General features: G+C 40.0%; 1 protein-coding gene across 1 annotated transcript in view; it reads right to left on the reverse strand.

Moving 5' to 3' along the window:
• Rnf24 (ring finger protein 24) overlaps positions 1-25,172 on the reverse strand; it is a 52,452-nt gene that overhangs the window by 5,321 nt on the left and 21,959 nt on the right. Inside the window, exons 2-5 of the mRNA XM_034493752.2 lie at positions 6,895-7,044; positions 3,109-3,151; positions 1,298-1,339; positions 437-516 (exon numbers count right to left, since the gene is read on the reverse strand). Coding sequence (XP_034349643.1) covers positions 437-516; positions 1,298-1,339; positions 3,109-3,151; positions 6,895-7,037 — 308 coding nt within the window. The 5' untranslated portion in view covers positions 7,038-7,044. The remainder of the gene's footprint in view (positions 1-436; positions 517-1,297; positions 1,340-3,108; positions 3,152-6,894; positions 7,045-25,172) is intronic.

Consider the following 25,172-nt stretch of genomic DNA (forward strand, 5'->3'; position numbering starts at 1 on the left):
AAACTCTGCTGATGAAGGAAAAGCAGGAAAAACCAACATTTTTAATAAAAGAAACCAAAATTTCCAGGAGGGGGATATGAATGTGTCAGAAGAAAAAGAGGTGGCCCTACATGTATACCTACACTATTTACTGTGACTTAAAATAAATGGCTTGATTAAGACACAGCGTCAAGAGATAGAGTTGTTGGAAAGCCCAGCTAAAGAGCTGTACAGAGGTGTAGGGTGGGCTGGATCTCTGCCCAAGCCTGCAGTGGTGTTCATGTTCCACTTCCCTGGTCCCTTCTAATGTCACGTACACATGCTTGGGCCCCACCCTGTGGAGTGCTGTCAGTCTTGTGCACTACAGACCAACTGTGACACCATCAAGCTAAGCTGGCAGTGCCCCATAGCCTGCAGCAAGTTGGGTTACACTAAATAATTCCATACCAATACTCACTTTCTGTGGAAGGCATGCTTACATGGGCAAATCCCCAGTTCATCTCGAGGCTTGAAGTCTTCTAGACACACAGCACAGAGCTGAAAGGCCAAGTCACAGGTGAGGCCAATGTTCACTACAAAACACAGTGTGGGTTCCTAAAGCTCAGCAGAGCAACAAGAACTCTGGCTCGCCGAGGCTGCTAGTGAGAGGACCAAAGATTAAATGTGATTCTTAAAGCAGCCATGTTGAGTCGTGGCTACCAGCACTTGGGAGGCTGAAGCAGGAAAACAGGACAGCCTGTGCTACACATGAGATCTCAAAAAGAACCAACCCGTGAGAAGTCTGAGACTTCGAGTAAGGGTTAGTCTTCACTATCAGTCACGGGGCACAGAGCACAGAGCCACTGCTGCTGTGAAGATATTCCGGAGAGGTGCAACTGAGGAGGAAGACACACCTTAAGTGTAGGCTAGGTCTCCAAACTGAATAAGGAGAGAGGAGAGCAGGAACACTTTGGTGAGCAGCCATGCTCATGTCTGCTTCCTATGGGGGACAGTGTGAGCTGCTCATCCACCTAGGGGTACGGCTAAGCCGCTTCGCTGCCAGCTCTTCTTCACCATGATGGACAAATGGGTAAATGTGGGCCACAACAAACCCTCTCTTTTGTAAGTTGCTATCCAGTATTTTGTCACAGTGACAGGAGGACTAACTGATAATGCACCATGTGCCTTAGGGTATTGTCACAGAGCTGCTAGAGATACAGGGAGAGGGGAGGGGGCAGATGCCCATCTTTTTCAGCTTCTGAAAATGAAGGTATTCACACACATCACTTATTTTAGAAAATGGCTCAAGGAACGGTTAAAACATTCAAAAGCAGCTTACCTCATGTAAATTAAGTTCTTTTACTTTTTCTTTTAATATAACCTGTAAGATTAAAAAAATGTTCTTACACCAATGTAACTAGATAGTCAATCAGGTTATATAGATCACTGTGTAGATCAGGCCAGACTTAAACTCATGGATATCTGTCTGACTCTGAGTGCTACAATTAACAACATTCTTTCAATATTCTGAAAAACACCTTTGTTGTTGTTGTTAAGACAGGGTTTTCTGTATAGCCCTGGATGTCCTAGAACTCTGTTTGCTAGCCTCAAACTCACAGAAATGCGGTCTCATGTAGCTCAAGCTGATGGAATTCACTCTCGAGACCAGGCTGGCCTCAGACTCTTAGAGATCTGTCTGCCTCTGCCTCCTAAATGCTGGGATTAAAGGTGTGCATCACCACCACCTGGCTACTTATGGGTTTTTTTTTTTTTAATTTTTTTTTTAAAGATTTATTTATTTATTTCATGAGTACACTGTAGCTGTCTTCAGACACACCAGAAGAGGGCATCAGATCCCATTATAGATGGTTGTGAGCCACCATGTGGTTGCTGGGAATTGAGCTTAAGTTAGTGCTCTTAACCTCAGAACCATTATCTCCAGCCCCTACTTACATTTATTTTAAAGGGGAAAATCAGACAAGTTAAATTTGGTGAAAATGTCTAAATTCTAGATGTTTAACATTCAAATAGAAAATGATTTAAGGCAAATCACATTTTCATAAATCACAAAGCAAGCTACTGTTCACCCAAGAATGATGTGCTAAAATCTTACTCATTTTATGATTAAGTTACCTTTTACCTCACACCTCATTAGTTCTCAGTGAATTCACCTACTAAATGATGGTCATTTTATCAAGTCCAGCTTTACTTTATAGTTAACTTACATGCAAACATCTTGTGGATATTCAAGATTGAGAGAACTGGGACAGAAGGACTCACTCATTTAGAAAACTACAGCATTCACCTGTGCTAGACCCACAATGAGTTCACTTCAAATACTTCCACACAGTCAAACAGAAGGATACACAAACTCTAAACTATGACCTCAGTGCCAGCAAAGTTAAAGAAGCCACCTTTCTTCCTGTCTTAAAAAAGCTAAAGACGAACAATTTCATGTTTGGGACCAATTAAGGGAAATCTAGGACCATCATTTGATTATGTTAGCAGTAAAATATTAATAGATGATACATGGAAGACTAAACTACTTTTGCTTCAAGAAAAGGTGGAGTCTGTCAGCATGAGGCCTGTTAGCACTTGGAAGGCTGTGACAGGATTGCTTCATGTTCACACCAGCCTGGACTACAAAACAGGTTCCAGGTCAACCTTGGGCATATAGTAAGACCCCGTTTAAAACAACAAAACATGCCACCATCAACATAGCAAGCTGGGGTGATCAAAAACTCATGGGTGAAAGGCTGCTGACCCAAGGCCAAGAGCGTGAACACAGGAACACAGATGGAACCTCTGGGTAGTCACTATTGTTCATGAAGGACTAGACCACGCAGTGGGATGTGCACTACATTAAATCAGTGGTGACTCAAAGGGTTACAGATGACAACATTTTTCTTTGACAAATACTAGCTAAAATTCTGTCATTTTATCCTATCATCTAGATTTTCTATAGCTTCAAATAATACCAATAAAAGATCATGTTAGAAAATCAAATTGCTCTATTCTGTAGTATAAATTGACAAAGGAAAAGCTAAGATGAACCTATAGTTAAGATAATCCCAGTTTAAACTATGAATGGACTCAGTCTCACAGTTTACTGAAACGCACAGTAAAAGCTATTTTAAGTAAATGTCTCACCTGTTTGTAGGCATAAAATTCTTTGTGTGCTTGATGTCTCAGCCTAAAAGACACAAATGAGAAGTGTGATATTAAGATTTTGGAGAGAGTACCCACTTGAACCATGGGATATCACCCACTGTAAGTTCTAGAGGAATCTCACTGAAACAAGAATCTCAATACATCAGACATTGTAATAAAGATCTTTCATGTTAAGCAAAATCTTAGTTCAAAAAATGAATACACAAATTTAATAAAGTGCAAAAACTAAGTACACAGTTCAGAAATGTAAAAAAAAAAATCCATCTGCAGGAATAATTATCATCCACATCGAGATATAGGCTCTTCCGAGGGTCCCTGAAGCTTCTGAAGTGATCTTTCCCAGTCAGTGTCCACCCTTAGAACTGGCCCTGTTGTCCAACTGTAGATCAGCTGTGTCTGCTTTTAGACTCACGTCTGTGGGCTGCTTGGTGCAGCCTCCTTTGTGTTTGGTTTCTTCCAATCCATAGTCCCTAAAAGAGAGTCTTTGTATCCAGTGACAGAAATGTCTGCTTAGCCAAAGATTAAGAAGATAATTCTGAAGCCAATGTCTGGAGACAACCATGTTATCCCAGCATTTGGGAGACAGTGGTAAAGGGATCAAAAGTTTAAGGTCATTCTTGGCTACAGAAAATTTGAGGCCAGCCTGGGCTACATATGACAGTCTCAAGACAATGCCGCACATTCTGAAAAATCATATACTATTTTATCTACTACATTTAGGACTGAGAGCTACACTTTATGTGAATTGTAAGGTAGGGTCTTAGATTCTTTTTATCCCTGTACTGGTTCTTACTGGCTTCATAACATTTATCAAGTTCCTCCTTTCCCCGTGAACTATAGTATTTGTCTGTTATCAACCACCACATGCAACCTGTGCATTTTCTCCTAGACATGGCACCCTGCCAAGTGCTCTATCTTCCTGCCCTTGCATACTAGCTGCAATGGCATCCCTTAAAAACTCTAAATCCTGGGTTTGGTGTAACTTAGGCAACTAGAGAGACAGGAAAAAGGCCAGGTGACCAGGTAATTGCAGAGCAGAAGCCAAACAGCAGCCATAAGTCAAGGAAACCCAGGATCTGCTGGTTATTACCAGAAGCTAGGAAGAGGCTAGGAAGTGGGCATGCCCAAAGAGACAGACACTTTGGTTGTCTGGACTCACCTAACACCCTGTGTCAATACTATGCTATTTTTAAATGTTTTATTCTAGGGGCTGGAGAGATGAGAGAACCAGTGTTTTGTTTCCAGCATCCACATCAGATAGCTCACAATTGATTATAATTTCAGTTCCAACACTATCTGGCCTCCACTGGCACCTGCACACATGTGGAGTACATACTCATGTAGCTATATGCACGTAAAAAAAACCCCACCATTTTTATTCTAAAATAAACACATAAAAGGTAATGAATCTGTATATATTTTTAATTTGAGACAATGTTACTATGTAGGCCAGACCAGCTTGGAACTTAAGAACTTCCTGCCTTAGGACCCTAAACCACTATGCCCAGCTCACATATACCTTTTTCCATGTTTCTCCAATGCTTACAGTTATAGCAGTACAGTATAGTCAGCACACAGTAGAAAGTGACATGGCATAATGCTGACAGGTCGGCAACTATCGCCAATAGGCCTCATTTGAATTTCACGAGACTTTTTTACTCATGCCCTTAGCAATAGTTCAACTCGGGATCCCATTTTACACTGATTGTGTATCCTTCGCCTGTTATCATGGCAGTTCTTTGGCTGGTAAACCTTTGACACCTAATTATCATTGGTTAGTTCAGGCATTGTTGACCATAAAGTCACTACTGTACCATTTCTGACACACAACTTGAGAATGATAAATTAGAATCATATCCCTATCTTATTTTTTGCTCACGCTTCTTTCCACTATTATTAATATCCACCTTTCTCACCGCAAGGCCCTAATTATTTGTAGAGTTAGTTGGGATTCACACACATGAGTGAAAGCAACCAGTTATGGCAGCCCCCAACTTTAACCCCAACACTCAGGAGGCAGAGGCAGGCAATCTTGGGAGCTGGAGGCCTGATCTTCACAGCAAGCTCCAGGCTAATCAAGGCTACACAGTAAGATCATGTCTGAAAATGAAAACACAATTTACAGTAGTCTATGCCTGTGGCCTCAGGTTTAATATGATCATCACTTGCTGCTCATGGGACTATACTGTAGTTAGTGACAGAATGCTTGTCTAGTATGTTAAGGTGGAAGGAGACTTAGCTTAGATTTCCCTTCACCTATCCAGAAGTAGAATCCTAAGCTTCCATGCAGCAGTGGTTTCAAACCCTTCCTACTCCAAGTTTTATCACATCCTCTACCCAATTCTTTGAGACAGGATCTTACTGTATATGTAGTTCAGGGTGGCTTTGAACTCAGGATTTACTTGCTTCATCCAAGTTCCAAGTTTAGGACCTTGTGTGAGAGCCAACTGGCCCTTCTTTTTATGAAACAGTCTTACTCTATGGGAACTTACAGCCGGGAGCTCCTACCTGTAACCAATACACTCAGAAACCCAAGGAGAAATCCAAGGAGGGCTAGTCTGAGCTACAGAGAGAGACTGTGTCTCAAAACAAAACAATTAACTTTTCCCTTTAATATCCTATTTTTTAACAAAACAAAACCAAAAAAACAAAACAAAACTCTTTAGAGATCATGTAACAATTTTTTTCCCAAATTGTTTTGAGACAAAGTCTTACAATGCAGCTCTGGCTGACTTGGAACTCACTATATAGCCTAGGGTGACCTCTGAGATACATCTGCCTCTGCCTCTCCAGTGCTAGGACTAAAGTCTGTGCCACTACACTGGGCTTCATGTAACACTTTAAACTGTGTTTTGATACAGGACCTCACTATGGAGTTTAGTTGGCCTTAAACTCTTGATCGTGTTGGTCCCACCTCACTAAGATAACAAGTGTCTGCTACTACACCTGGCTTGTATAAAAATTTTAAAGTCAGTTTTAACTTTGAAAAATAGCTCTGCTTAATAATATAAAAGGTAAAAAGTGTTTAGATAATAACAAGTCAGTCAGGCAATAAAACATTACTGGCAAAATTTATCACCCCACCCGACGTGAGCTCTCCTCTTCTGTCCCATGACTCTGTGTATACTGAACACTTATAGTGTGCTATACAGATAAGTAATTACATCAATACGCAACTACTTCTGCATCAGAGAAGTACTTAAAGTCCCAAAAGACCAGTGGCAAGAGGCATTTTAAGTCATGGCTCTTGACTTAAAACATTGTCTTCTGGCCTATGATGACTTCAGATGACAGTGGTGCAAAATGCCTTCTATCAGAGCAACTTGCAGTAGACTCAATCAGGACTCTGGAGGCAGAGGAGTTCATGGCCTGCCTGGTGAGAACCAGGCCAGTCAGGGATGCAGAGACTGAGGCTATCTCAAAACAAAACAAAACAAAACAACACAACACAACCTAAAACAATTAAGTAGATACTTTCTACTTTTTTTTCCTTTTTCTTTTTTTCTTTTTTAAGCAAAATGGGGTGCTAATATTGTGGGGAAACTACTGACAACTAATTTCTACAACAGAGGAAAACACCTAATCAGCAGATAGGATTGAAAATGACACAAAAGTGGGTTACTAAACACCAGCCCACAATTAAAATGCTAGGCTACCACAATTTTTGAAAACTGGGCCATTATTATACACAATCTTTTTTGACCTAGTTGTAGAAATGACTTTTTAAGTATTCTGAAATATTTGAAAATAATAAGAATTGATTACCTAATCAAGTAGCAGCAGAAGAGTAAACTAAGGATGAAGACAAACACAGCAGTGCCAAAAACCACAATATATATGTTGAGAGGCAGATTCTGGAATCCAATATTAGGCATCCTGAAGTTATAATGTGGGAAATCTGAGCTCATGGATGAACTGTGGGGAAATAAAGAATGGAAAAGAATTAGGTGTGGACAGGCATTGTAGTGCATGTCTGTAATCCCTGCCCTTGGATGAATGAGACAGGAGAATTGCTATGAGTTTGAGGTTAGCCAAAGCTACATAGCAAGATTGTAAAAAACAAACAAACCAAAACCAACCCTCCTTTAGAACTAAGACAGCATTATATATTTATACATGAGAGGCCAAAGTTTTCTAATGCTTGACCTAAACTAAGGTAAAGTTCTTATCTTCTTTCATTCATTTGTCATACCAAATATTGACCAATTTTATTAGATTCAAAACATAGAGCATTTCAATTTATATTCATAAGGCATTAAATGAAATAATGTCTGTAAATAACACAAAAAGCCTTTAATTACAAGAAGAAAAAAATTTATTAAAACTTCTCAGATTATAACTTAACTCACCCATTAATGTAGCAGTATTCACCTCTTAACTTACCAGTACTTATAATGGTAAACATAAAAATAACTCATATGGTGCCAGGTGGTGGTGGCGCACGCCTTTAATCCTAGCACTTGGGAGGCAGAGGCAGGTGGATTTCTGAGTTCGAGGCCAGCCTGGTCTACCGAGTGAGTTCCAGGACAGCCAAAGGCTATACAGAGAAACCCTGTCTCGAAAAACCAAAAAAAAAAAAAAAAAAAAAAAAAAAAAAAAAAAACCTCATATGGTCTGGCAAGAGAGCAAGCCTGACAAGACAGTTCCATACCTAGAAACCATATAAAGGGGAGAGAAGAGAATCCCTCCTTCCTGTGGCACATGACATCCACAATAACAATAACCTCAGAAACAGAGGATTAAGTGATTACATAGCATCAAATGTTACAGTCTGGCTATTTCTCAAAAAGTCTGACAATAAATAGAGTCGGGCCTGGTAATACACGGCTTTAATTCCTGTGTCCAGAGGCAGAGGTAGGTAGATTTCTGTGAGTTGGAGGCCAGCTTGTCTACACAAGAAGTTCTAGGCTAAACTAAAAGAGAATCTAAAAAAAAAAAACAAAACAAAATGAAAAACACAATTGGATTATCATGTGATCCAACAATTCCAGTCCTCAAATATTTGAGAACAACAAACAACTCCTGGGTCTAAACACTCTTAGCAGTATGTTTCATTGTTGCTCAAAGGTGGAAAGGCCTAGATTCCTAATGAGATTAACAGGTAAACAACTGTGTGTGTCACCTATAATGGAGTCCTAGTCAGTCATAAACAGTGGACTGAATTCCCTGGGAACCCTGGCCAGAGAAGCACTTAATCCCCTAGTCTTACCCCAGCTCTGTAGCAGACCACCTGCTGTGCCCCTCTCTCTCTGCCCCCCCCCCCCATTCCCAGGACACTGGGCAGATCCTAGTGGAACACCTTGCTTTCTTTCCTCTTGTGGATCCCTTCAAACCACCCAACCCCAATCTCATTCCCGAGACCTAGAAATACATTTACTGAAACCCCCAATGGCCACACCTGGCAGGATCCCAGAAGAATCCCCTACCAGGCAACATACAGCTACCACACTCCTAAGATCCAGAAAGGGCAACAGAAAACAAGGAACAAAACATTATCCAAAGACTAATGTCAGAAAGATCATCACAAACCCAGATGTCTAGACCCGGGCATAAAAGCAATAACAAGGACAGTGTGTCTCCACTAGAGCCCAGCATCTTACTACCATAGGTCCTAAGGCTTGCCAACATAGCTGAAGCTCAGGACAAGGGCTTTAAGGTAGTCTTTATAAATATGATAGAGGATCTTAAGGAGGAAATGAATAAATCCCCTAAAGAACTCTATGAGACAGAAACAGAAGTGGAAGGAAGTGAGTAAAACAATCTAAAACCTGTAAGTGGACATGGCATCACTAAAGAAAACCCAAACATCTGCGAGAAATCTGGAAATGAAAATGTAGGCACTTGAATGGGTACCTCAGAGGCAAGCCTCGCCAACAGAATACAGGAGATGGAAGAGAGAATCTCAGGCACTGAAGGTATGGTATTTGAAATGGATACCTTGGTCAAAGAAAATGTTAAGTCAAAAAAAAAAAAAAAAAAAAAATCCTGGCACAAAACAGCCAGGAAATCTGGGACACTATGATATGAAAAGACCAAATCTAAGAAGAATAGGAATAGAAGAAGAAAAAACCCAGGTCAAAGGCACAGAAAATAGACCAGAAAAGAAATTCCCTTGGGCACAATATCAAAATACTAAGCATACAGAACAAAACGAATATTTAAAAACTACAAAGGAAAAAGACCAAGTAACATATAAAGGCAGACCTATTAGAATAACTCCTAACATTTTATTTATTTATTTATTTTTCCGAGACAGGGTTCCTCTGTGTAGCCCTGGCTGTCCTGGAACTCACTCTGTAAACCAGGCTGGCCTCGAACTCAGAAATATGCCTGCCTCTGCCTCCCAAGTGCTGAGATTAAAGGCGTGTGGCACCACCGCCCGGCAACTCATAACATCTTAATGGAGACTTTAAAAGCCAAATGTAGAATAAAAAGATGTTCTACAGACTGAGGCCATGGACACTGTCCCAGGCTACTATACTCAGCAAAAATGTTAATCACGATAGACGGCAGCCTGGGTGGGTAGAGCACACTGGAGATGACCCCAGACACCCAGAGGCTCCAGGTGCCACTAAGATGAGCAAGTAAGTGGTGGAGAGGAGATGGAGGTAGAATGGTGTGTGCACAATGAAGAGGATAGTGAGGAACAGCCTGATGTGAGTAGCCAACAATGCCACCTGAGGCCATGGTGAGTTCCTGGCCCATGCTACTGCAGGGGTCTGTTACACCAAAGGCCATGTGGACATCGCTGAGGACTGTGCAGAGCTGGCCCACCCCTCACCTCAGCATTGTGGGAGTGGGAGCACCACCCTGCATCAGCTGCAGCACTTAAGAATGAATTCGAACCTCATCTGGGCAGCACAGTAGGGCTGGCCCTGGTGTCGGTGTGAGGGCAGAAGAGCTGTTTCTGCCCCTTGCCTGGCCAGTGCTGGAGAGCTGGCCCTGGTGGAGTAGGTGCAAGTGAGCCAGCTGGGGGTGGGGGATATAAGTGTGGGAAAGCTGGAGGGGAGGTCTGACCAACTCAGCTACCACCCAGACCAGGGCTTGGAGCTGGCCCACCCCAACATGTACCCCATCTATGAACTGCTGGAGCATGTGAAGGAGCTGGTCCTGCAGAACCAGAGTTGTAGGATCTCCATGATACAACAATCCTGGTGGAGTCCCAGTGAGGATCCAGTATTGATAGTGTAGCAGAAGCAGAGGTCCTGAACCAGACCAATGACTCAATGCAATGAACATTGGCATGAAAAGCTGTTTTGGCATATGGGTATACTGTATGACACACTGTACCTTCTGCATCAAGATTTTGTTTGTTTTCTGTTGGGGGAGGTTGCAAGGGTAGAGATGGAGGATTGGAGGTATGGGGATGAGTGGGATTGGGGTACATAATGGGAAAGTCACAAAGAATCAATAAAAAGTTAAAATAGATGGGAAGATATTCTACGACAAAACCAAATTTAAGCAGTATCTATCTACAAATCCAGCCGTACAGAAGATATTAGAAGGAAAACTTCCTGTCTCGAAAAACAACAACAACAAAAAAAGGAAAACTTCAACCTAAAGTGGTTAGCCATACCCAAGAAAACACAACCCCAAACCAGCACAGCAAAGGTAGAGGCATACCATGACAATAAAATAACAAAAATAAATAAACACTGTCCATTAATAACTGTCAACATTAATGGCCTCAATTCCCCAATTTAAAAAAACAAAAACCACAGGCTGATGATGGATTGGATTAGAAAACAGGATCCATCCTTCTGCTGCATCCCAGAAACAAACCTTAACATCAAGGCTAGACATCACCTCAGAGTAAAAGGATGGAAAAAGATATTCCAAGCAAATGGACCTAAGAAGCAAGCTGGTGTGGCCATTCTAATATCTGACAGAATAGACTTCAAAGTAATCAGAAGAGATTGGGAAAGACACTACATACTCAAAGGAAAAACCCACCACAAGACCACTGCAATTCTTTTATGCACCAAACCCAAGGGCACCCAAATTCATAAAATATTACTACAGCTTAAATCATATATTGATCCTCATACAGTGATAATGGGTTGACTTCAATACTCTACTCTCATCAATTAACAGGTCATCCAGACAAAAACTAAACAGAGAAATGCTGGAGCCAAATGATGTGTCATAAGCCAAATGAACCTAGAAAAAATGCTTAGAACATTCCATCCAAACAGAATATACTTCTGCTCAAAAAGTATATAAACATTCCATCCAAAAAGAATATACTTCCTTCTTAGAAGCTCATAGAACTTTCTCCAAAATTGACCACATACTTGGATACAAAGCAAGTTTCAACATATATAATATCCTGCATCCTATATGACCTCCATGGATTCAAGCTGGACATCAATAACAGAGAAAAGAGAAAGCTTACAGACCCATGGAAGCTGAACAACACAGTACACACTTCTGAATGAAAAATGGATCAAGACAGAAATTTGAAAGAAATTAAAGACTTTCTACAAGTGAATGAAAAATACAGGACATATCCAAATTTACAGGACACAATGAAGGTGGTTCTACCAGACAAGTTCAAAGCACTAGGTACCTACATTGCAAGAACTAAATTCGAAACAAACAAACCAAAAGAAGAAATCATACCCAAAAGGAGTAGATGGCAAGAAACAATCAACCACAGAACTGAAATCAATAAAATAGAAACAGTAACAAAACTAATACAAAGAATCAATGAAGCTAAGAATGGATTCTTTGAGAACATCAGTAAGACTGACAAACTGTTAGCCAAATTAACTATAAGGCAGAGAGAGAGGATGCAAATTAACAAAATTAGAGATGAGAAAGGGGGCATAACAGACACCAAGGACAAAAATCATTAAGGACACACTTTAAAATCTTGTACGCCACCATATTGGAAAATCTAAAAAACAAAATGGTAATTTATTGATGTAAACATACAGACCTATAATCTCTACTTATTACTTCTATTTAGAAGCAGTTTTTAAAAGTCTACCAAAACAACAAACAAACAAACAACAAAAGCAACCAAACATCTAGGGCCAGATGGTTTTATCACAGAATTCTACTAGATTTTCAAAGAATTAATGCCAATACTTTTCAAACCATTCCACCAAATAGAAACATAAGAAACTTTGTCCAATTTGTTTTATGAGGCCAGTTACTCTGATACCCAAATTAGATAAATATCCACCAAATAAAACTACAATTTTCCTTCTGAACATAGATGCAAAATTTTTCAATAAAATACTTGAAATTTCAATAAAATACTTGAAGTATTTTCAATAAAATACTTGAAATGACAAAAAGGTCATCAACCATATCAAGTTGGCTTTATTTCAGAGCTGCAGAGATGGCACAATATATGTAGTCAATAAATATCCACCAGATAAATAGACTGAAAGAGAAAATCACATGATCATCTCACTAGATGCAGAAAAGGCCTTTGACAAAATCCAACATCCTGAAGAGACAAACAATATACCTCAACATAATAAAGGCGATTTATAGCAAGCTCATATCCAACATCAAATTAAATAGAGAGAAACTCAAAGCAATTCCACTAAAATCAGGAATAAGACAAGGCTGTCCATTCTCTCCATACCTATTCAACATAGTACTTGAAGTCTTAGCCACAGCAGTAAGACAACTGAAGGAGACCAAGGGCGTACACATTAGAAAGGAAGTTATCAAAGTATCTTTAGTTGCAGTTGATATGATAGCATACATAAGTGGCCCTAAAAACTCCAGTGGGAAATTTCTACAGCTGATAAAAACTTCCAGCAGAGGCTGGATACAAAATCAATTTGAAATAATCAGTAGCCTTCCTATATACAAGTGACAAATGGACAGAGAACGAAATAAAAAAAAAAACAAGACTTTTTGTAATGGCCTCAAGTAATATAAAATATCTTGCTCTAACTAAGCAAGTGAAAGACTTGATAAAAACTAAGACACTGATAAAAGAAACTGAAGAAGACAGCAGAAGATCTCCCATGCTCACAGATAGGTAGGATTAATACAGTTAAATGGCAATGAAAAGCAATCTACAGATTCAACGCAATCTCCATCAAAATTCCAGTCAAAGGTCTTGAAAGGACAAATTTTGGATTCATATGGAAATACAAAACATACATGCACACACAGGACAGCTAAATAATAAAAGAACTGCTGGGGGTATTACCATCCCTGACCTCAAACTGTACTACATAAGAACAAAATGTTGTAGAGTTTTAATCCAACAACCTGGCAACTCTGGCTGGAATATCGTCACACCCTTAAGTACCTTTAATTCCAAACAACAATGTCTACTTGAAAAAGAAAGTGACCAAATCAGAGAAAAGAATTAACACAATAGGATATGCCCAATTCTCATGAGGACAGGAAAGAGAGTCTACTTAAGAGAGATGCCAGGAAGTTGGAAGTCAGTCGTGAGTTGAATCAGTTGGGAGTCAGTGCAGTGAGTAAATTATAGTAGGACTGAGTTTGTTTGTGAGTTCATACAGTTCAGTGAAGGCCCCCAAAGGCAGCTGAATCCAGAATAAGGAGCCAGAAGATTAGAACAAATTGACAGTTTGAGGCCGAGCAGAGCAATTAAGCAAGAAGCTGAGAGAAACCAGATTGAACCAGTCAGCTTGGAGAGGAGTTTGGGCCAGAACAGCTGAGTTGAAACAGCTAGCCAGAGTTCAGAAAGAACTAGAAAGGATGAGCTTATTCAGTAATAAGCCTTTGAAATGACAATTACATCTGGAGAATAAAAGTTATATTTACACAGCATGGTGTTGGTACAAAAATGCACATGTTGATCAATGGGATGGAACTGAAGACCTAGATGTAAATCCTTACACCCAAGGACACTTGCTTTTTGATAAAGCCAAAGACACACTGTGGGGAAAAGGCAGTAACTTCAGCAAATGGTCCTGGCCAAACTGGGTGGCTGTATATAGAAGAATCCAAATAGATCCATACGTATCACTATGTGCAAAATTCAACTACAATGGATCAAAGACCTCGACATAAAACCAGACACACTGAACCTGATAGAAGAGAAGTGGCACTGGAAGACTTTCTGAATAGAACACCAATAGCACATAAGATCAACAATAAATGAATCTGAAAAGCTTCTGTTTGGCAAAGAACACTACCATTTGGACAAGGCAGCAGTCTACAGAATGGGAAAAGATTTATACTAATTATACATCCAACAGAGGGCTAATACCAAAATATATAAAGAACTCAAGGGGGGAAAAAAGCAAAACTAACATAGGCATCAAGAAAATAAGCAAACTAATTTAAAAATGGGATATAGATCTAAATAGAATATTCTCAAAAGAGGAAACTCAAATGGCTGAGAAACACTTAAATGTTCATCCTCAGTCACCAGGGAAATGCAAATCAAAACTACTTTGAGATATCATCTCAACCTGTCAGAATGGCTAAGATCAATAAAACAAATGACAGCTCATGCTGGCAAGGATATGGAATAAAAGAAATGCTCATCTATTGCTGGTGGGCCTGAAAACTGGAACAGGCACAATGGGATTCAGTGTGGTGGTTCCTCAGGAAGAGGGGAATCAATCTACCCCCAGATCCACATCTGGGACATATACCCAAAGGATGCTCCATCCTACCAAAGACGCTCAATGTTCATTGCAATAGCCAGAAATTAAAAATCTAAATGCTCCTCAACAGACATCCCACAAGCTTTCCTTTATACTATCAATTTTAAAAGAACAAAAAGAAAATACTGAAAATGAACTGGATAATTAAACTTTAGAAGAATAAATCATGTAAGCCAGAAATAAAGGGAAAACCAAAAATAGATTAAGAGAAAACAAAAAAACAAAAAACAAGTAAGTTTGAGTCAACTAACCAAATAAAACATTAAAAAATTGCTATTCTGAGACCTTTAAAAATTAATGAGAATTTTAATATTAATTTATAATTTAAATTATTATATTTTATAAGCATATAAATAGCCAAAGTGGCTCCAGAAGACCTGACTTTTAAAAAAATTTTTTGTCACTGAGGACCTTGAGCATGCTACGCAAGCACTCTACAACGAAGTTGCATTCTGCATGGCTGCTTGGGGCTGCATGGCCACTATGCAGGCTGCTGCACTGCTGTGTAACTAGTGGGAGGTGTTGGCATTTTTACAATCTATAGAGTGTCTGTGCCTCTGAACGCATGCCAGTAAGTTCCCACTAGTCACAATCCTCACCACTTCCTGTCACTGCATTTCTGCTGCTATTTTTCTCTAAGGAGATATATTTCAGCCTGTATTCAAATGAAAGATAGGGAAGGAAAAAAAGAAAGAGAGAAAGCCAGTGGAGGGCATTGAGACTTTATTTTCTGTGCAATAAGCATGTCTACCTTAGGTCCTTGTCTGGCTGGCCCCTTCTGCCACCAAATCTGTCATCTGTCTTTATTCTTTCTTGGCTTTCCCACATCTGATTAAAGAAATGTTTACTTACATTCTCTTTTCTCATTTGCATAGTTTTATTCCTTAAATTTAAATGTTTAATCCACCTCGAGTGTGATATTAGAAAACACTATGTCTAAGATGCCTAGTGCTTTGTATTAATTTAAGCATATTAGTAATTCATTCAGGATGAAACAGTAGTCTCTTTTTAGTATTTCAAAAATTATTCTTACACAATCTTTTCCAGGTATGTTTATTTTTAAAGATTTATTTTGAATATGTGTAGGTACATCTGTCTGCACGTGTGCATGTGCACATCTTGGAGAGCCTGCTGGCAGACTTAAAGACCCACCCAAAGTAGGTACTAGGAACTGAACCTGAGTCCTCTGGAAGAGTAAGCAGCAAGTGCTCGTAACCTCTGAGCCATTTGTCAAGCCCTCAGGTTTTCTTGGGCTCAAAAGAATATCAAATGTGGAGCTGGAGAGATGGCTCAGCAGTTAAGAGCACTGACTGCTCTTCCAGAGGTCCTGAGTTCAATTCCCAGCAACCACATGGTGGCTCACAACCATCTGTAATGGGATCTGATGCCCTCTTCTGGTGTGTCTGAAGACAGTGACAGTGTACTCACATACATGAAATAAATAAATAAATATTAAAAAAAAAAAGAATATCAAATGTATAGTATACATAAGAACAGGTCTTGTTAAAGTCTGAAAGCTTGTCTCCTTCCAAATTATGTTACAGTTTAATTTTGGTTGTAATAGTATTCACAGGCAAGACCTTTGAGAGGTGAGAGTCATGACCTCTTCTCTCATAAACAGATTATCATCAGGTTGGTTTCTTATAACAGGATAGATTTGGCCATTCTGACTATTGGCTTTTCTTTGTATTTCTACCATATTACAAGGCAGCAGAGGAAGGCCCTTGTGAGAAGCCTCAAATCAAAAATGAGAAGTAAATTTCTGATAATCTTGTGAGTGTGTATGGTATATGTGTACACAAGTAAGTGCTTGTGTTTATGTAGGTGCTTTCCTCAAATGTTCTCTCCCTTTTCTTATGAAACAAACTTTCACTAGAACATACTGACTTAGCTAGATAGGGCTGTCAACAAGCTCCAGGAGTCAGTCAGTCTCTCCCCCCCCCCCCCCCCTCTCTCTCTCTCTCTCTCGTGTGTGTGTTTGTGTATATGTGTGTGTGTGTGTGTGTGTGTGTGTGTGTGTGTGTGTAGGGAGACTGGATACCAGTGCACATGTCAGAGAACAATTTGTGGAGTCGCTTCTCTCCACCACAATCTTTTACTTATGAGGACAGACTCAGGCTTGCATGGCAAACATTTTACCTGCCAAGCCATTTTATCATCTCTTAACCTTATTTTTAGACAAAGTCTCTCATTGAACCTGAGCTCACCAATTTAGTTCAACTTAGTTATATGGTGTGTTGGTTAATTTTCTATTGCTATGAGAAGACACTATGACCAAGGCAACTTATTCTTTTCTGTAGGTTCTAAGAATCCTACCTCAGGTCCACATGCTTGTGTGGCAAGCATTTTACCAGATGAAGCCAGTATCAGCCCCTCGTAATAGTAATGTTTCAAATTCCCCTGTCTGTGGGATTCTGTGATGGCAGCAAAACTGGGCTAAGATAAATCTTAGAACACATGTTGTTCTTTTCATTTGTCTTAGTCTTATTCTACTCCTTTAGATAGATTTGGTTTTTAGGGTTTTTTTGTTTTTGTTTTGCCTTTAGTTTTTAAGACCAGGTCTCACTATGTAGCCCTGGCTGACCTGAAACTTGCCATGTGAACCAGCTAGCCTTATGTTTTATTTTTATTTATTTAATTTAATTTAATTAATTAATTTATTTTTGCAACAAGGTCCTGCCCAAGCTGTCCTTGAACTTCAGATCCTGCTGCTTCAGGTATCTGAGTGCTGGAACTACAGGCCTGTGTACAGCTGGAACTAGCTTGGAATACAAAGAATAAATACAAAGTCTGGAGGATACTAAGACACTGAAAGAACTGACAGTGCAAACTGCTTCTGTGAGAAAATAAAGAACACAAATGTGCTGGCTGGTTTTGTCAGCTTGACACAAACTTAGACATATCTAGAAAGAGAGACTCTTAATTGAGAAAATGCCTCTATAATATCAGGCTGCAAACACGTCTGTGGGCATTTTCTTGAGTGACGATTGACATGGGAGGGTCCAGGCCACTGTGGGCAGTGTCACCCCTGGGCAGGATGAGCAAGCTGGTAAGCATCAGGCCTCTACATCAGCATCTTGCCTCCAGGTTCCTCCTTTGAGTACCTGCCCTGACTTCCCTGGATGATGGACTGTAAGCTGTAAGAAATTATTATTTTGGTCATGGTATTTATCACAGCAATAGAAACCCTAACTAAGACAACAGGGAAATGTATATATTCTTTTGTATCGTGAAATTAGTAAGTATATGTTTCAAAATACAGCATTTTAAGATAAAAAAATCAGTGATGAGCAGTATTTGTTTACATCTTTACATGTTAGAGACAAGTAAAGACTTATAGGAGACGGTGCTGGGAACTGCTGTGTATGAAGTAGAGGTTCCATATGTATGACTAAACATATTTTTCTGCCACATTACCAGTGAATGCTAAAATCCCGAGTTCTCTATCGTAGAGAAGAAATGTGTTCCTTTATTCTAACCCCAAATTCACTCAGATTATATACTAATAAGAGTTGCCTAATAAGTGTGGAAATCTGAGGCACAGTCTGTGAATGTGGCACCTTCAGAGGTGACGTGTACTGGAGGTGCTGAGCCACCTTAGCTGGTGTCCCTGGTGGCACTTTGAAGCCACACTTCTTTCCAGATGCACCAGTCTCTACCACTTAGATTTCAAAGATTTCCTTTTGCACCCCAAGCTTTTACAATCTCTGTGCTACTTCCTTGCTGTAAACAGATATCCATTCTATCAGGGAATAAGATCTCAGTTAAAAATCTTTTATGCCCCAAGTGCAAACAGCTAAGCAAGACAACTGCCTGGTATTTTATAAATATTTCTCTAGTGAACTGTATCTATATTGTTGGTCTGGGGTCATTCTTATCATTTATTCTTTCTGATGAAAAAGCTGGCTGACCTGCTTGGTCATGCAGGCCTGCAACCCCAGCACCTTAAAAGTCTGGGGCAGGACACTGTGAGACCCAAGGTTGGCCTAGGCAGTGCAGTGAGACTGGGTTTCAAAAACAAAAAGGAAGAAAGGAATCAGGGAATATGGTTTACTGGTAGAATGCTGGGCAAGGCCCTAGGGTCAGTCTCCAGTATTTAAAATCAACCACCCAACAAATGATGGCTATCTGGGTGTTCTGTCTTCAAGTGCAAGATCTGGAAAAGAGAGGGGAAAAAAGCCTTGCCACAAACTCAATCAGCTGTGGAGACTTCTGCAGTGACTTGTGAAACTTCCCCTCTGCGGTCCTAGCCCATCTGCACTGTTTAGAGAGCTGGAGGACAAAACCCTACCACTACTGCAATTCCACATCCTAGTATTTATCTGTCTCATCTCTATTTCAATGTGGATCTTTCCATTTTACTTCATTTATAAATCAAGTTATTATTTTGAATCTATTTATTTTTATTAAAGAATATTACAGGAGGCTGTTGAGATGGCTCAGTGGGTGAGGTTGCTTGCTGAGCAACCCACATGGTAGAAAAGAGAAAACAGAATCTTGTAAGTTGTCCTCTGACTTCCACATACATACAAATACATAAGTAAATGTAAAATAACAGTGACAATGTAAAACAGAATGCTATAAGGCTTGATTATTTTATTTGTACTTTGCTTTTAAAAACACTTAAATTCTTAATCCCAGCACTTGGGAGGCAGAGGCAGGTGGATTTCTGAGTTCAAGGCCAGCCTGGTCTACAGAGTGAGTTCCAGGAAAGCCAGGGCTACACAGAGAAACCCTGTCTCGAAAAACCAAACCAAACCAAACAAACAAACAAAAAAACCGCACTTAAATTCTAAACAGACGGCTGGATAGATGGCTCAGTGGTTAAGAGCACTGACTGTTCTTCCAGTCCTGAGTTCAATTCCCAGCAACCACATGGTGGTTCACAACCATCTATAATGAGATACGATGCCCTCTTCTGGTGTGTCTGAAGACAGTTACAGTGTACTCATATACATAAATAAATCTTTTTTTAAAAAAATTCTAAACAGAGCTGGCTATGGTGGCCCAAGACTTTGTCCTAGTACTCAGTAGTCAGAGACAAGTGATTCTCTATGAGTTCAGTTTCCAGTACCTACCTGGCATTCACAACTGTCTGTAACTCCAGTTCCAGGGTACCTGACACCCTCACAGTGACATACAGCAGGGAAAACATCAATGCAATAAAAACAACTGCCCCCCATCCCCCGCTATGTAAATGGTGGTGAGGATCCTTCTGCAGTTGTGCTGTTTCTGCTGATCCCTCTGGGTGTGTGCACAGTTCTCTCCTTGGCTAGTCCTGTCCAAGTCATCAAGCCTGAGCTGCTGTCTTTAATGTGTGTGCGATGATTGGAAGCCTGGCTGTTTGCTATTCTAATGGTTCTTTTACTCTGCCATATTCCATGGGTTAATTATTTTATTGTTGTTTTGTTTTGTTTTTTAAGGAAGGGTTTCTCTGTGTAGCTCTGACTGTCCTGGCACTTGCTCTGTAAAACAGGCTGGCTTTGAACTCAGAAATCCACCTGGCTCTGTCTCCTGAATGTTGGGATTAAAGGCGGATGCCACCACGGTCCAGCTGAAGTGTCAGTTGTTCTGTGTCAGTTTCACAGAGATACCTCCCCATCTTTTTACATAATTCAGTCTTTAACATTTTTTAAATCTCATCAGACCTTTATGAAACTTCACTGTGGTAATGAAGGATTCAAACTTATAATCTCCTATTTTTCTGATCTGTTTTGGGCACACAGTGCATATGCTATACTATTACAAATTTATCAGTTGTTAACTATTGGATTCTATTTAATTCATGGTTTCACAATTAGTTTGGTGAAAGTTCTTTTTTGTTTGCTTAGTTTATTCTTTGAGACAGGGCGCCCCTCCATAATCCCTGGCCTTAAACTCACGATCTTCTTACCCCAGCTTCCCAAGTGCTGAGGTGTACACTTATACACATGGCTCTAAGTGCAATTTGTAAAACTCTTACCTATCCATCCATGCATCCATCCATCACTTTTGAGACAGGTTCTCCTTATGTAGACCTGGCTAGTCTGAACTCAGATATGGAGATGAGGCTAATCTCAAAGTCACAGAGATCTGTTTTCCTCTGCCTACTGAGTACTTAAGATTATACACACGGGCTACCACATCTAAGTACAGAATTCTTTAAATTGTTAATTGTTAAAAACAACACAATGCTCAGAACACAAACTGTAGAGGAGGAAAAGACCCTCATGTTGAACTTCACAGTCAGTTACACAAGGGCACTGAAAATAAGCAGGCAGAAGAGCGTGGCCATCTCCTTTCCTGATCTACAGTAAACTCTACGTATATTATCTGCTTAATCTTAGAAAAGCTATTTTGTTCCCAAGAAAACAGTACGTCTTTCTCAACAAAGGAAATCAAATAACAACTATATCAATAATAACTACTCTTATTACCCGTGGATGTCAATCTTTTAACGTCTCTCAAATTCGATGGGACCAGTATATCTCTTATAAGCTGGATCTTAGTCTACATTGACGGTTCATCAGCTCCTGGCTCTTATACAGGTGCAGGGCACAAAACAAATGTACTTTTGAAAAAAATCTGTAAGACTGTTACATTATAGTACAAAAGGTACTTTTAGTTGATTTACTATAAATCTACATAGTTACTAGAATATAAAGACAGATCTAAGGAAAATCTTTAGTATGAACATTTGGCTTGATGAGGCCTGGGTAACGACAGTTGCTGTGCGTTAGCGTGACCTTGTTATGTCACACCCTGAAACCAGCCTTTCACAGCTCTCCCCACCCACCAGCTCTCAATCCTCCTGACCCCCCCCCAAGCGCTGGACAGTGGTGGGGGTGACGTAGATGGATATGATTCAAATACAGCTGAGGACTCAGTTATTTATACTGAGCACTTGGACAGTCTCTGCATTAACCACTACCCACTCCAAAAACAAAAAACAACAACAACCCCCCCCCCAAAAAAAACCAAAAGCAAACAACAATAATAGCCCCCCCCCCAAAAAAAAAAAAACCAACAAACAAAAAAAAAATCAAAAAACCTCTTCTCTGACCAAAGGTGAAAGCAGCACAAATCTCTGGGTGTAAACGTAAATGTTTAGGAGGAAGTCTAAGTGTATGACTACTTAGCAGAACTAGGGTTCTAACGGATGACTACTTAACAGAACTAGGGTTCTAACGGATGACTACTTAGCAGAACTAGGGTTCTAACGGATGACTACTTAACAGAACTAGGGTTCTAACGGATGACTACTTAGCAGAACTAGGGTTCTAACGGATGACTACTTAACAGAACTAGGGTTCTAACGGATGACTACTTAGCAGAACTAGGGTTCTAGCGGATGACTACTTAACAGAACTAGGGTTCTAACGGATGACTACTTAGCAGAACTAGGGTTCTAACGGATGACTACTTAGCAGAACTAGGGTTCTAACGGATGACTACTTAACAGAACTAGGGTTCTAACGGATGACTACTTAACAGAACTAGGGTTCTAGCGGATGACTACTTAGCAGAACTAGGGTTCTAACGGATGACTACTTAGCAGAACTAGGGTTCTAGCGGATGACTACTTAGCAGAACTAGGGTTCTAGCGGATGACTACTTAACAGAACTAGGGTTCTAGCGGATGACTACTTAACAGAACTAGGGTTCTAACGGATGACTACTTAGCAGAACTAGGGTTCTAACGGATGACTACTTAGCAGAACTAGGGTTCTAGCGGATGACTACTTAACAGAACTAGGGTTCTAACGGATGACTACTTAGCAGAACTAGGGTTCTCCCCACTGCCTATTTTCTCACCATTTGTCTTAGGATTTCTATTTCTAGGATAAAATACCATGGCCAGAATCAACTTGGAAAAAAGGATTTCTTTCCCCTTACACTTCTAGGTAACAGTCCATCAAGGGAAGTCAGGGCAGCAACTCAAGCAAGGCAGGAACCTGGAGGCAAGAATTCAAGCAGAGGCCATAGAGGGGTGCTGCTTACTGACTTGCTCTTCAGGGAGTGTTCAGACTGCTTTCTTGTATCATCCAAGACCACCTGACCAGGGGTGGCTCCACCCTCTTTGGGATTAGGCCCATCCACATCCAGTCATTAATCAATAAAATGATCCACAGACCTGCCCAATCTCACTAATCTGATGGGGGCATTTTCTCAATTGAGATAGTTTCCTCTTTCTACATGAATCTAGCCTGGGACAAGTTGACATAAAAACTAGCTAGCACACCAGGTATGAACTTTTGACCAGGTTTACAGTACCAGGCCTGAAATCCCTTCCAGGAAGGTGACCTTATGACCAATCAGAAAGATGCTGGTTACCCTCATAACCAATATGTTACTATTGCACCAGTAAGTACAGCTTCCTGGGCAAATGGGTATGGTAGTATGCAGGGTCCAGTGATAGCTGAGACTGGAAAGTTTACACAGAAAGAGCCAGCCACTGTAACCATATGCAATCCTTTAAGTAATACATAAAAGTGACAAACCTTTTTTTTTTCTATATCAATTCTTTAAGATAGTAATCAAAGAGCACTTTGCATAGTGCTTTACAGCTTTTGAGTAGGATTTGTATATGCAAGCTTTTAAGTCTTTAAATCACCATAGCTTGAGTATTACACCTTCCAATATGTAGATGAAAAACAAAACAGCAACCAGATTACAAACAGTAAAACTGGCTTCCCAGACCTCTTACTTCCCCAAGATCCTACTGACCCTGTGGACTTGCAAGCTTGTGTGAAACTGCCAGTGCCATGCCTAAGTGAAGCAGCAGGTAACTGGTTCTCGTAGGCACTCAGCAGCTTCACCCACCCCAGCACATTCGTGCTGCATTCACATGGCCTCAAAAAGGGCCCATATCACAATTCTAATAATTATGAATGAGGTATATATATTTAAATTTTTTCTAAGGCCAGGTGTGGTGGTATATACCTTTAATCCAAGGAGGCAGAGTCAGGCAGATATCTGTGAGTTGGAGGCTAGCCTGGTCTACATAGTGAGTTCCAAAACATTCTCGGCTATTTAGATACCCTGACTCAGAGGGAAAACCAAAACAAAGCAACAACAACAAAAACAACCAACACCCCCCCCCAATACATTATCCTATAATCTTATGTTTCCAGAAAAGCTCCACAGATTTTCCATACTCTTCCTTTAGCATCCCCTATTAAATAAAATCTTACAATATGAAAGGAAAGCAAGACTGGCTCAATCCTATTAAATAAACAATAGACTTTATTCAAACTTTACTGATTCTTCCATTACTGTTTTCCACTTTAGGATCTAATCCAGGATCACACCTTGTATTTAGTTGTAATTCTTTAGTCACTCCCAAAGTATGACAAAGAACTATGTCTTTTAAATTAAAATTAATCAAGGTTCATCTTATTCTGAAAATACCATGGTATTTCAGAACACAGCCCTGAATACTAACACTAGCCTTGGGAGTCACCAGGAGGTCTATGTGGTAACTAAGAAAAGGCTGTGAAATCAGAGTGAGTGGATCTAAGGACAAAAAGAACCCCTTAACTTTTAACATGTGTGTGTGTGTGTGTGTGTGTGTGTGTGTTTGTGTGTGTGTGTGTGTATGTATGTGTGTGTGCGCGCGCACTTGCGCGCCATGGTACACATGTGGCGGTCAGAGGACAACTCTGTGCAGTTAGTTCTCTTTCCACATTTCTGTGGGTTCCAGGGATTGAAGTCATTTTACCAGGCTTACACAGCAAGAGCTGTTACCATGTGAGCCATCTCACAGGTCCCCGAGAGCCCTTCTCTAGTAAAGAGAACTGACAACCTCAATAGGTCAACTGCCCTTAAGACACCTGTCAATAAAATAAAACAAATCAACAGTTAGTCATAAGTTCCTGGAAAAACACAGGTCACCAGATAGAAATCGATACAACTTTGTTTAATGGAACAGTCATGAAAGATTTAATTTGTTTTTAAATTAAAGGACTTGACTTTGTTCACTCTAGACAAAATAAATTGATAATTTTATTAGTAAGTAAATAAGTATGCAAAGGTTACTAAAAGGCATTATATTTTCTCTCCATATGAACTCCCTTTTCTTACTGCTAGCATTAAAGTTGCTTAGCTAAGTGATTCTAATTCAAACTCTGAGCCTTAGAGAAAGTTTAGTCTTTATATAATATCCCATTATTATATATAGTACATACACATTCAAGCTACGTTAGCAGTGGTAAGATCCTCTATGATTCTATGATGCTCAATACGTTCTCTTATTATTGAGGCCCAGGGTCTAACACAGTCAGGCCTTTCTTGATGAGTCTCCTTTCTGGTGATTAAATCCAGGGTTTAGAACATGCTAAGCTTTCATTCTACCACTGACTTATAATCCCAGCCCCACTGGTGGGTTCTCAAGTCCTAGAAAAGGTACTTACTTTTCAGAATCCATAAAGGGGCTAAGAAATAAAG

Source organism: Arvicanthis niloticus, chromosome 2 (assembly GCF_011762505.2).
Source record: "Arvicanthis niloticus isolate mArvNil1 chromosome 2, mArvNil1.pat.X, whole genome shotgun sequence".
NCBI classification, from domain to species: Eukaryota; Metazoa; Chordata; class Mammalia; order Rodentia; family Muridae; genus Arvicanthis; species Arvicanthis niloticus.